This window comes from Pempheris klunzingeri, chromosome 12 (assembly GCF_042242105.1).
Source record: "Pempheris klunzingeri isolate RE-2024b chromosome 12, fPemKlu1.hap1, whole genome shotgun sequence".
Lineage (NCBI taxonomy): Eukaryota > Metazoa > Chordata > Actinopteri > Acropomatiformes > Pempheridae > Pempheris > Pempheris klunzingeri.
This window is the reverse complement of record NC_092023.1, coordinates 2,591,090-2,602,371: the sequence shown is the minus strand read 5'-3', so window position 1 is coordinate 2,602,371 and position 11,282 is coordinate 2,591,090. Positions and strand designations below refer to the sequence as shown.

The window sequence follows — 11,282 nt, the reverse complement described above, 5'->3', positions numbered from 1 at the left end:
CTAAATGGAGCCACGTGTTTTCACTTTATTGTACTGTTGCGCCTGTATAATTTAATTTAATGTTAGTGGTTCTACTCCTCAACTCTCGCCTCAACCCACTTCTCGCGGGAGTTTGAGATGACGTATGCGGAAGTTTACATCCCCGTGTGGAAAAACGTGTCGCTCATGGCAGCGCAGTGGAGAGCCGGCTCAGTGGGGTGTCTTTAGCTGCTCCTCACCATGTTTTCAGTCTTAGTTAACGCGGTGCTGTCCAGCTCTCCGGACTACGGCCTGTTGCTGGACTCTCTGTCCTGGCCGAGCGACTCCTGGCCCGGGACGGAGCGGGTGGAGGCGCTGGCAGCCTTCATCGAAGGGCTCGGACCGCTGTTAGCCGAACCGGACACGGTTTCCCCTGCGAGTAGAAGAGCTATTAAAGATAAAATCAGCTCTCTGGTTTGGACCCGGTGTTTGCCTCTTCTGTGCAGGATATCAGCCGGTGAAGGCGCGCGGTGCAGGGAGAGCACCGCGGCCGCCTGCAGGCTGCTGGGTGTCGGTGTCCCGCTGTGTGACGGGGATGTACCGGGGCGGGTGGCTCTGTCCGTCCTCCCGTCGCTCCAGCTGTCGGAGGAGGAGGTGCCCGGCCCGGGGAGGCTCAGTGCGGAGGTTGCCAGCGAGGTCCTGGCTGCTCTGATGCCTTCTCTGTCGGCGGATGAGCAGCTGACGCTCAGCACCCTGTCATCCGCCCTGTCCTGCATCAAAACACTCCCTGACGCCTTAGTGTCCAAAATCACAGTCCGGCTCCTCCTGAATCTCCTGAACTGCTGCAGCGGAGTGCAGCAGAGCAGCATCCTCCAGCTGATCCTGGAGGATGTGTGCAGCTGGCACTCCGCTGCCCGCACACCTGTGGCCACAGAGCGGGCACTGCTGTGTCTGACCGCCCTGTCAGACCACCTGCTGCAGCCTCACGGCCTCTCCTCCACCTCTGACCCCCGCTCGTCCCTCCACTTCTGGAGGATGGTCCAGGACGGACTGACGCACAGAGACAGCCTGTCACGCAAGAGGGCGTTGTACCTGCTGAAGAAGTGCGTGGCCCTGTCAGAGGAGGAGGGGGTGGACTGTCCTCTCCCTCCATCAGGGGAAGGTAAACATGCACAGGTTCACCGTCACTGTCACAACTTTAACCTCTCTGCTGTTGCTTTCAATGTCCTTAAAACTGGTTGCAGGTGAGATCCTGTTCAAATGGGCCCCAGACAGGAGCAAGTTACTCAGAGAGTTCTGGGAGGATTACGCCCTGGTGATGGAGACCCTGGAGGAAAACCAGGTAGAACATCCCCACAGGAGTGTCGGTTCTTCAGGAGCGTCTTGATGCAGCTTTTGTAATGTTGCTTCTCTCTTTGCAGGTTCATGTCGTCCGGCCAGTTCTAAACCGAATAGACACGCTGATCCAAACAACAGTGAATGACAGTCAAGGTAACACAAGTTATTAGAAATATTAGTTTCTGCTTCTTTTCAGGATTTCTTTTATTCAGACATTTCTGGTTTTGTATGAAACAAGTCATCCAGCACAGCCCCCTTTTTTTCAATAGCAAGTCTTATTCATTTGAAAATACAATAAATCTACAGAAGTGGAAGAATAGAGAAAGAAATATGTGAGATGCCGACCTGGTAGTTCTCTTCCTGAGTTCTCTGCCTGTATTACAGCTTCAGGTCAAGGCCTCTTCCATCCGTCGTGGCTGCTGTGTGTGTACCAGCGGATGTTCCACAGCGAGAATAAATCCTTAATGAGAGAAGGAGTGAGTCATCTGCTCGAGCTGCAGGTCCTGCAGCTGCCAGCCTTCGCCTCAGCCTTTTCTCAGGTGCAGGCTCAGTGTATTCAGTCTAGTTTGGGATTGTTTATGAACCTTCACTGAAATAATTCCAGTTATATTTCATGCACTAATGTTTCTCCCACTGTTGCTTTGCCTCTCAGTTCATTGTCGGCCCTTTCATGGATGCTCTGTCTGAAACTTCGCTCTTCTACAGGTCAGGATTTAGAATCGGTACACAGAGGAATAAAACGTCTGTTATTTAATGTTTTTTTGGAGACAGATGCTCATTAATCCACCCTCTGGCCATGTGCAGATCAGTTGGGCAGAGTGTGGGAGATTGTCCTGAGCTCGGGGCCAAACTCCAAGCCTTCGTGGCCACCTTCTTCAGCAGCCTTCCGTCAGAGCAGAGAGGTACAGAAGCCACACAGATTCCAGGTTAACAAAGCGTTGACTCACTCATGGCCGTCCATGTCTGACTGTTGTGTTTGCTGAATAGGCCGAATGTTGCTGCAGATGATTCAGCAGCTCTGCTCTAAGCACTGGTGTGCAGTACCCCTCCTCTTCCTCTCCCAGGCTCTGTGCAAACTCCCCCCAGGTCCACTGCTGGGGGTCGACGGTCTCACCGCTCTCAGGTACCTCATTGTGTTTACATCAGATTTGAGGAGACTGTGTCGCAGCTTGTTGCGCTTGATATTGGAAGCTAATTTTGTCTGTGGGGGCTCATCAGGGAGGTGCTGCGCTGCACCATGATCACCCATCAAGTCCTGCTGAGAGGTGCTGCTCAGTGCTTCCTGCTGAACAGCGCCCTCTGTCTCACAGACGTGGTAAGACACACAGGCACTGAATGACAGCGGGATGTTTGGCCAGAAACAGCACAAAAAAACGACAGCGTCAGAAATAAATATGAAGTTAAATGAACAGTCTGACACTGATCTAACTGTCAGTTCCTTGTGCTGCATGCTAAGGTGTCTTCTCCTACAGCCTCTATGCTCTCATACGCAGCTTTAAACTCAGTGAGCTGTGTAATTGAACTGTCTCATTTCAGAGCGCAGTGACCCTAGATGATGTTTTTAATTTCCTGATGGATTTTCGTGCAGAGGAATCACTGTGTAGAGGAACGAACATTTGGAATCAGGTATGCTGCATCAGAGACTTTTGAAGGAACGTGTTAAAATGACACAAGGGAAGTTTTAAGATTAGACTAATTGTTACCCTACGTATTTGTGACATTGCTGCAGTTGTGCAGCTGGTTACTGGACAGTGAGGGCAGCTTCAAGCCCAGGATCATGGATGGAGACTGTGCTGATGCTGCCACAAAGAAAGAAACCGTAAGAGACTATGTTCAAAGCGAGATGCACACCTATCTCCGAGTCCCAGCCTGCACAGGTGAGTCTGAAGAGAAGCGGCCAGATAAAGTGAATGTTTCTACCTGTAGACTCGGTCATTTCCGTTTGTTTCCCTGCTCCTCAGGTCACACTGAGAGGTTACCTGACCCCAGAGAAGCTGACAAGTTAGCGAGGGCCATTCTGCTGTGTGTAGACATGGAGAGGCGTAACCCCGGGTCAGAGATCGGCAGCACTCTGGAGTCATTACTGTCTCCGCTGCTGGACACCCTGAGCAGAGTCAGCACCAATATCTACTTGCCTCGGCGTAAGAGTGACAAGAGCCTGCAGCTCGTGCTCCGACTGCTCCAGCTTGGAGGAGCACCGAGCTGTCGGCGTGCTGGAGAGGAGCGAGGTTTGTAATGATAACACACTGCTTTGCTGTTATACCTGTCGATTCCACCCTCATGCATCTGCAATAGGAACACTGGAGGGAGACGCACATCAAGAACATCAAGCACTCACATGCATGTAGAAATAAGTCAAATGTACTTTTCATAATTTCCTTCTGTGCTTATAGTTTGGTGGTTCACATATTTAGTGGCTCAGATGTTTGACAATCACTTGTTCTCTCTCTGATTTCCACAGCCGATAGCGTGACGGTGGCCGTGGAGAAGCTAATTTATAAATTTGTTGATCCGATCCAGGAGTTTATCATGAGGCGGCTGTCGGGGGAGCTGCAGGAGGTAAACAGAGAGTCACCATCACTTCAATCAGCATCGATGCCCCAAGTGGTGAGCTCTCATGTGTGCGTGTGTTTTTGTTCCAGCTGTTTGATGTGGAGCGGGCAGAGCTGTATCTGTGTGTCCTGAGGCAGCTGGTGGTCACGTACGGTTCCACACCACAGCACCACAGTAACGTTCAGCAGACCTGTTTCCCTAAACTCACCACGTACAGCCTTAAGGTCCTGCAAGAACCAAGCCAGCAGGTACACAGCTGAATCTTCAATGCCACAGTCATCAGGCAGGAATTGTATGGATCAGTTTTAGTTGCTTGATTATTCAGCCCTGGTTGTTTTTTCCATCACTAGATCGACTCTGTGGCAAACCAGGTGGGTAGAGCGGTTGCTATGGCGTCCCTGGCTATGGTGTGTGGTCTGATGGGGCAGGAAGTGATTGACATGCGATCGGAGACCATTTCTGTTCTCAAGTCAGTGAACGACTACTTCTACAGTCCAGTGTCACCCTCCTCCAGAAGTCTGTCCTCTCTGGGAAACATCAACAAACACCTGCAAAAACCTCAGACAGGAGACGGTTCAAGGTCAGAGACAGGATTCATCGTGCCTTCAAACGCACCACGAGTAAACAACAGCATTTATTGAAGAGGCATCTGGCTTGAAAAAAAGATGTTCTTAGTAAAATCCTGGCCTGATAAAGTACAATAATGCTTTTCTTCAGTGATGTAGGGATGCGGGCCCTCCTGCAGCAGGACTGGGGACGCATCGCGGCCAGTTTTATGAGGGACCAGTGGATTTGTCTGAGCTTCCTGATCAAGGCTGTTGGGATTCCTGAGTCTGTAGAGATTTCCAAGACCCTGGAGGCTGCTCTGAGCTGCAGCGTGGAGGCTCTGTCTCTGCTGCCCAGTGACCTGGTGCTGCCCGTGCTCACTTTTATGGAGACGGTGCTGCCACAAGTGAGTCTCAATCAATTTTAGGTAAACTTTGAACTCTTCAGGCACAACAACGAGTTCCTTGCAGTTGTAACCAGAGTGTTTCTGTGTGGTTTGGTGATGTTTTGATCCCAGTTACTTCCTGATGAGGAGGCCGCCTGTGTGGAGGCTGTGACTCTGAGCTGGGAGCTGGTGCAGGGGCTGAGCACTAATGCCCATGACTTCTGGCTGGCCCTGAAAGGCTTCATCTCCATGGCCTTCCACCATAAACTCCTGCAGCTGACCGACGCTCAGGCTCCGACGCTTGTCTCCACCTTGAAGCAGGTGATGAAAAATCAGGCTAGTAGACGTGGAAAGGAAGGAGGGTTGTCTTTGGCACGTTTCCATAATGTTTACTGTACATGCAGGTATGTGATGGCGCCGTGTGGTTGTGTTTAGATCACCACTGAGCTGATGGAGCTGTCTCAGTCGAAGAGCGGTGTGTTCGGCGTGCTGCTTCAACACTGCTGTCAAACGTGGCTGCCTGCAGACCGAGGCAGCGGCGACACGGCTGACATGATGTTTTCTAGTGTTTTCAGCCACATCCACATACTCTCTGAGGCTTGTGTCTACGGACCGGTGTTCAGAAGAGATCAACGGTGACTCCCAACTGCATCTCTCACATTTGTTCAATCGCTGCTCAGGGCTTTTTTTTTTTTTTTTTTTACTCTCTGTTCTTGCTCTCTCGAAGGCTCATCCAGGATATCCAGACATATGTGGAGCAGCTCGGTGAAGAGTGTGCCGCTAATGTGGCCGTTACAAGGTGAGCTGCGGTTGTCTTTGTCACATTTTGTGTTATAACTCCCCTGTCTGGCTGTGGGTTGAGGGCACACCACTAGAGGCCTCTCTTACCGTGCAGATGTTCTCACTGTCGGATCACTGCTTTCTTCTTCCAGTGATAACAGGGACGATCAGTTGCCCCGCACATGTGTGCTGGCTTTCCTCAGCCGCCTGGATTCCTCTAATGTGCAGCATGAGAGGCTGATAGAGCAGCTAGTTATGGATTTGTTGAAAAAGGTGAGCTAAAGATTAGTGTGACAAACTAATTAGAATATATTGTTTGATGTGCACAATCACAGTCACACACGTTAAACTGCTCACACAACAAAATGAAACCCCACAGCTTATCTTACAAGACTTTGCATCATTTCCCATCATTTCCTTCCACCCCGTCTCTCCAGGATAATGACATATCAAAGTCAAAAGTGCGTTACTATAGCAACTCCCTGCAGCATCGTGTCAAAAACAGAGTATGGCAAACACTGCTTCTGTTGCTGCCCAAACTCAGAGAGGTAAGACAATTACACTCACGCTTCCAATCACACAGCAAATAAGCACTCAGACACTCAGAGAGTGTGTGTGTGTGTGTGTGTGTGTGTGTGTGTGTGTGCGTGCAGGAGTTTGTTGGCACTTTGCTGAAGTGTGTGTTTGAAGCTGGATTCTGCAGTAACCAGGCCTCAGTTAAATACCTGATTGAGTGGATGATGATTCTGATCCTCGTCCATTATCCACAACACATGGACAGCTTTTGGAGCTGCTTCAACATGGTGAGCCTCCACTTTGGAAACCAGTCTACCAGAAAATACTGTTGTTTTTTTTAATGAAACAGTGGAATTATTGGCCAATTTCTGTACAGGATCATGAAAAGACCAAGACAAGCATCTGCACCTTCCTGTCAGTCCTGGTGCATTTCAACGTCATCATTCCTAAACTTAAGAACAAGGTACAGCCGTTAATGTTTCTCTGTTAAAGCATCATTCTCATTCCTCTCAGTCTTTACATGATCTCTGCCTCTTTGTGTTCAAGACATCGCAGCTGCGGAAGTCGCTGGACGTCATTCTGCAGTGGTGTTTCAACCATAACTTCAGCGTGCGCCTGTATGCCTTACTGGCCCTGAAGAGGGTGTGGAGCTTGGCAGAAGTCCGGGGAGAAGAAGGGGCCGATGGGTTGGCAGGGCTGTCCACTGTGGTCAAGGCCTGTCTGAACCAGGCCGAGGCCATGCAGAACACCGGGTGAGAGCAGAGCAGCCGCAGTAGTAGAGTTTGTTGTTGCATGCTGGTGGATTTATTTTTTATTTTCTGTGTCACTGTTTAGAAATGCCAACAAGAACTGGATGAGGATTCAGGAGCACTTTTTCTTCGGTGCCTTTGATCCTATCAGGGATTACAGCGTCGAGGTGTGTTAGTGTCTTTGTGCAGAACACATGACAGCTGCTAAAATACAGGAACACAGTGTGATGACTTTCTCGTTGTCTTTGTTTTGCCTTCCTAGACCATATTCTATACTTTTCCCAGTCTGTCAGAGTTGGCTGACGACGAGTGGATTCCACCCTGCAAGTTTGAGAAACTGTGGTGTTTCTCTGAAAGTCCGTCTTTCCCTTTGAGGAATGCTGCTCCTGACCTGAGTCGGCTCCAGCCGGGAGACTGGATCCAGCAAGACAAAGGTGCATTTACGTCTCTCACAAGCAGTGGAACCACCGCGTGCCGTAATCTTACCTCACCCCTGACTGAGTGGGCATGGTGTCGTATCTCCCAGGTGAGCAGAGCAAGGAGGACCGCTGGACGGAGGTGCAGAAGAAGATCACTCCCTGGAGGTTGGGGATCCAGGAGCAGGAGCCTGAACTTCAGCTGGTTCCACAGCAGAGGGCCGCTCGATTGGGCAAACTGCACGGTGCCCTGCTGGTGGTAGCCTCACTTATCGACAAGCCCACCAATTTAGGAGGTCAGGAGCAGCACTGGTATCAAGCCTTTGTGTCATCATCAGGAAATAATACTAAAATAAGTACATTCCCTTTAGATTTGTATGATATTGTGAAGAACTAACATTACAGGCTTTTGTTTCACTTCACAATGATGATCTGGGCGAAGAGGTCAAACACAGCTGCCACTGAAACCAATCACTTATCAGAGTTTGGACAGAGAATGTCCAGCTATCAGCACAGACACTCCTATTTTATGAGTGTACTCCAGTGCTTTTGTCTCCGATGATAAGAGGCTGAATCAATCAGAATTTGTTTATAGAGGAAAAGACCCATTTTCAAAACCAATATTGACACTAGATGATGTACGCAGGAGCTTTAGCTGGGCTCTTCTGTAAATGTTCTCCTTGAAATTGCCATTACAGGTGTAGCTTTTTATATCCGTCTGTTCGTGATGGCAGACTGATTTTACCGTGCCACAAATGGTGTCAACAACTCGGTGACACAAAGGCAACTCAAAGTTCATATTTAGAGAGATGCCACCTCTAGGCTTTGTCCTCATTTGTGTCTTTGTTGTTGTCGTAGGTCTGTGCAGGACCTGTGAGATCTTTGGTGCCAGCGCTCTGGTTCTGGACAGCCTCCGCCATGTCAGTGACAAACACTTCCAGTCCCTGAGCGTCTCGTCGGAGCTGTGGCTTCCTCTGTTAGAGGTGGAGTGCACGAAACAACCTCAGCTCTCAGCCCAGTGATCACGATCACGGCTTTAAGTTAGCTTCGTCCCAGCGGGGTGCCAGCCTGAGAAATGTGTGAACTGTCAACATCTTTCCTGAAGTTCCAAGAATATTTTTCTAGTTGTTGTTCTGATTTCAGTAAATACACTCCTTTATTATGAAGAGTGCCACTTTCTGGATCATTTTACACAAATTAAAAGCGTGCAGACGTGTTTGGAAGCAGTCTGACTCTGGTATAATAACCACAGAGATGGAAAGGGGCAGTAAACTCTAGGAAAACAATGAAAGGCTTAAGGAAGCCTTAAATGATACCCTGATGTCACTCTAAGTCTTGATCATATTTTCATCCACCACTTGGAGCAGAAAATGTGAGCACATCTACTTTTAATGATGTTACGATGTGACAGCCTGTTGCAGATTCTCATGCCCTCTATGTGAAAAGGGCTTAGAATAATTGACAGATGTGTTGACTTTATCGTACACCCTTTTAGACGTATACGGACTGTTTTGTCTCACCTGGATTGTTTGAAATTAAAAATTCATGCAGGTAATCTCTATCTGTCCTCCAGGTGAAGCCCGTGGAGCTCGCTGCCTTCCTGCAGGTGAAGAAGAGTGAGGGCTATTGTATCGTTGGAGTGGAGCAGACGGCCAACAGTCACAGCCTTCAGGACTTCCAGTTCCCTGAAAAGACCCTTCTGCTTCTGGGGTGTGACGGCATTTAATATTATCTTATAGTTAAGTCAGAGCACAAAAGGGCTCCAAGACATTTTCCCCATCACTGTGGTGACCCGAACACGACCAGCTGTGCTTAAATGCGTGCAAGCATCTGTCTTCCCCTTGTGACTCTCACATAAAGGTGTGAGCTGAGGAGGACGTTTAATGTTATGTGACCGGTTTAGTGTGTTTCCCTGAGGGGCCTGCGCCTCTCCTCCCCTCTCCATGGTGCACCTGTCAGGGCATGCTGGACTGTATAATTGGGCGTCCCGGAGGAGCAGAGCACAGGAAATAAATAACACAAACCAACAGAAGCAGCGTGATGACAGCAGCAGAAAAACTTTAACCTTCATCTAATGTAGCGTGAGACGTGATCCGGCCCTGCAGCTTCCATCGCTCCATCGCTTTTAGCAAAGCACTTGAAAGTGATGCACAACTGTTGTTATCAGCTTGTGCAGCTAGTGGCGGCAAGCATGTGCTTCACTCACTAAACGTGCACCGCGGCCGGCCTGAATGTTCATCACGTCTGTCGTAGGTGTCCTGTTTAGTTTTGCCCTGTTTAGTCACAGAGGTGTGAGCAGTGCCGTTAGGTTAAACACGCAGCATGTGAGCTGAATCTGGAGTGCTTTCACAGCTGTGCTCTCCCCCCAGCACAGCGCCGCCCGCCTCTCATTCCTCATCAGGTCGCTATTATCTCACCCAGTTGCACTCACGATAAGTGTAGCTCATCAAATCAGGCGTTCTTACTGTGCAGCACCCTGCGTGGACTCACTGAGAGCCAAACTCATTACCGCTTTATGTTTGCTTTACGTTCGCCCATCCTGCTGGATCTCAGTATGCACTCAGCTGATTACGGGTTGAATTGCTCTCGGACTTGAGCTCATGAGTCGCCTGTATAAAAAGCTTATTCCTCATAATTGGGAGGACTTGAGAAAACGAAGGATTAACTGGGCCGCTAATGATGAGGGTCCTTAAATCAGCTGTGTAGCATCATTAAGATGATACTCTAAACACCCAGTTGTGACAAATGTAGATAAATGAATTTATCCCAAATGTTCCCTGCTGTTGAAAAGAGGGTCTGCTGAGGTTAGTCTGGACTTCACTGGGTTTTTAATGTGTGTGAATTATTTTTCCGCTCCGATGAGAGTAAAAGCTCAAAGTAAATGCCAATAATTGTTTCCAGAGCAGGCGAGAGAAAAAAGGAATGATTGAATATTTTGGAAAGTAATCCTAATATTTGCTCTCTTGCTGACATTAATTCAAGATTCAAGATTCAAGATGCACCTTTATTCATCCCACAAAGGGGAAATTCGCATATACACACAGCTCCATTCAGAAAAAGGAAAGGAAATTTAAGTTAAGAAATAAAATAAATACCAATATACAAAATATAATGCAAATCTAATTAACAAGTTAGATCCTGTTAAGCTCAGCTAAGCAGCTCTGGCTCTAAATTTGATCCTCTCATCTAAATCTTGGCAAGAAACGGTTAAATATTCTTTTAAAGACGCTGAATATCAGCAGCAAACAAGTCTGATCTCTCTCTGTGGCTCATTACAGAAGTCCTGAGCCACAAAAATGGAAAAACCCTTTTAAAGGATCAGTTTTCCAGACACTAACACACTCTGTGCTGGATTTTCCTCTTGCTTTGTTTTTCCCTTCACAGCAACGAGCGGGAGGGGATTCCTGCCAATTTACTCCAGATGTTGGACGTGTGTGTGGAGATCCCTCAACAAGGGGTCATCCGTTCGCTCAACGTGCACGTGAGCGCTGCCCTGCTCATTTGGGAATATACACGTCAGCATCTCTCCTCCTCCGAGGTCCACCGACCCCAAACGACAGCGGTGCCCCCCCACTGACCTGACCCCTGACCTTCCTCGCTCCTCTTCTGTGGGACCTTCAGGATGTTCAGCTTTCTGTCCTCGCAGGTTTCACCGTGGTCAGCAGTCATGAGGAGGCTCACTCTCACAGTAATGGAGCCAATCAGTGCTTTAGCAGAGAAGAGGCAGAAATGGAAATGTTCCCTTTGAGGAAGAAGAACAAGTTGTTTATGGAGCACGAAGAAGCTATTCCACATAATGTGTGTAAATGCTGATTTACTGTGTTCCCGGGGTTTTTTATAGCGATTTGTGGTTTTAAATAGTTTCTGGATGTGATTAAAGGAATAAAACTTTATTAAATAAAAACATAAACACAATTTGAAGAAGTTCTTATTTATTATTACTGTCTATTTTATTGCATCAACAAAGGAAGCACTGAAGGGGTTAAGTGTGGGACAGTGGGTGTGCATGCATCCTCCCCCCCTCCCCCCCCCCCCCCTCCC

General features: G+C 48.5%; 1 protein-coding gene across 1 annotated transcript; it reads left to right on the top strand.

The window, feature by feature from the left end:
- The first annotated feature begins 219 nt into the window (after positions 1-219).
- tarbp1 (TAR (HIV-1) RNA binding protein 1) lies at positions 220-11,100 on the top strand. Its single transcript, XM_070841453.1, has 29 exons — positions 220-1,120; positions 1,203-1,300; positions 1,380-1,449; positions 1,681-1,835; positions 1,949-2,001; positions 2,101-2,198; positions 2,284-2,419; positions 2,515-2,611; positions 2,833-2,922; positions 3,026-3,173; positions 3,258-3,524; positions 3,758-3,855; positions 3,939-4,097; positions 4,200-4,429; positions 4,567-4,801; positions 4,913-5,101; positions 5,216-5,415; positions 5,508-5,579; positions 5,713-5,833; positions 5,998-6,108; positions 6,214-6,363; positions 6,453-6,539; positions 6,623-6,828; positions 6,911-6,992; positions 7,088-7,259; positions 7,352-7,537; positions 8,100-8,224; positions 8,815-8,951; positions 10,626-11,100. The coding sequence occupies exons 1-29, from the start codon at positions 220-222 to the stop codon at positions 10,816-10,818; spliced, it is 4,866 nt and encodes a 1,621-aa protein (XP_070697554.1). The 3' UTR covers positions 10,819-11,100.
- Positions 11,101-11,282: the final 182 nt, after the last annotated feature.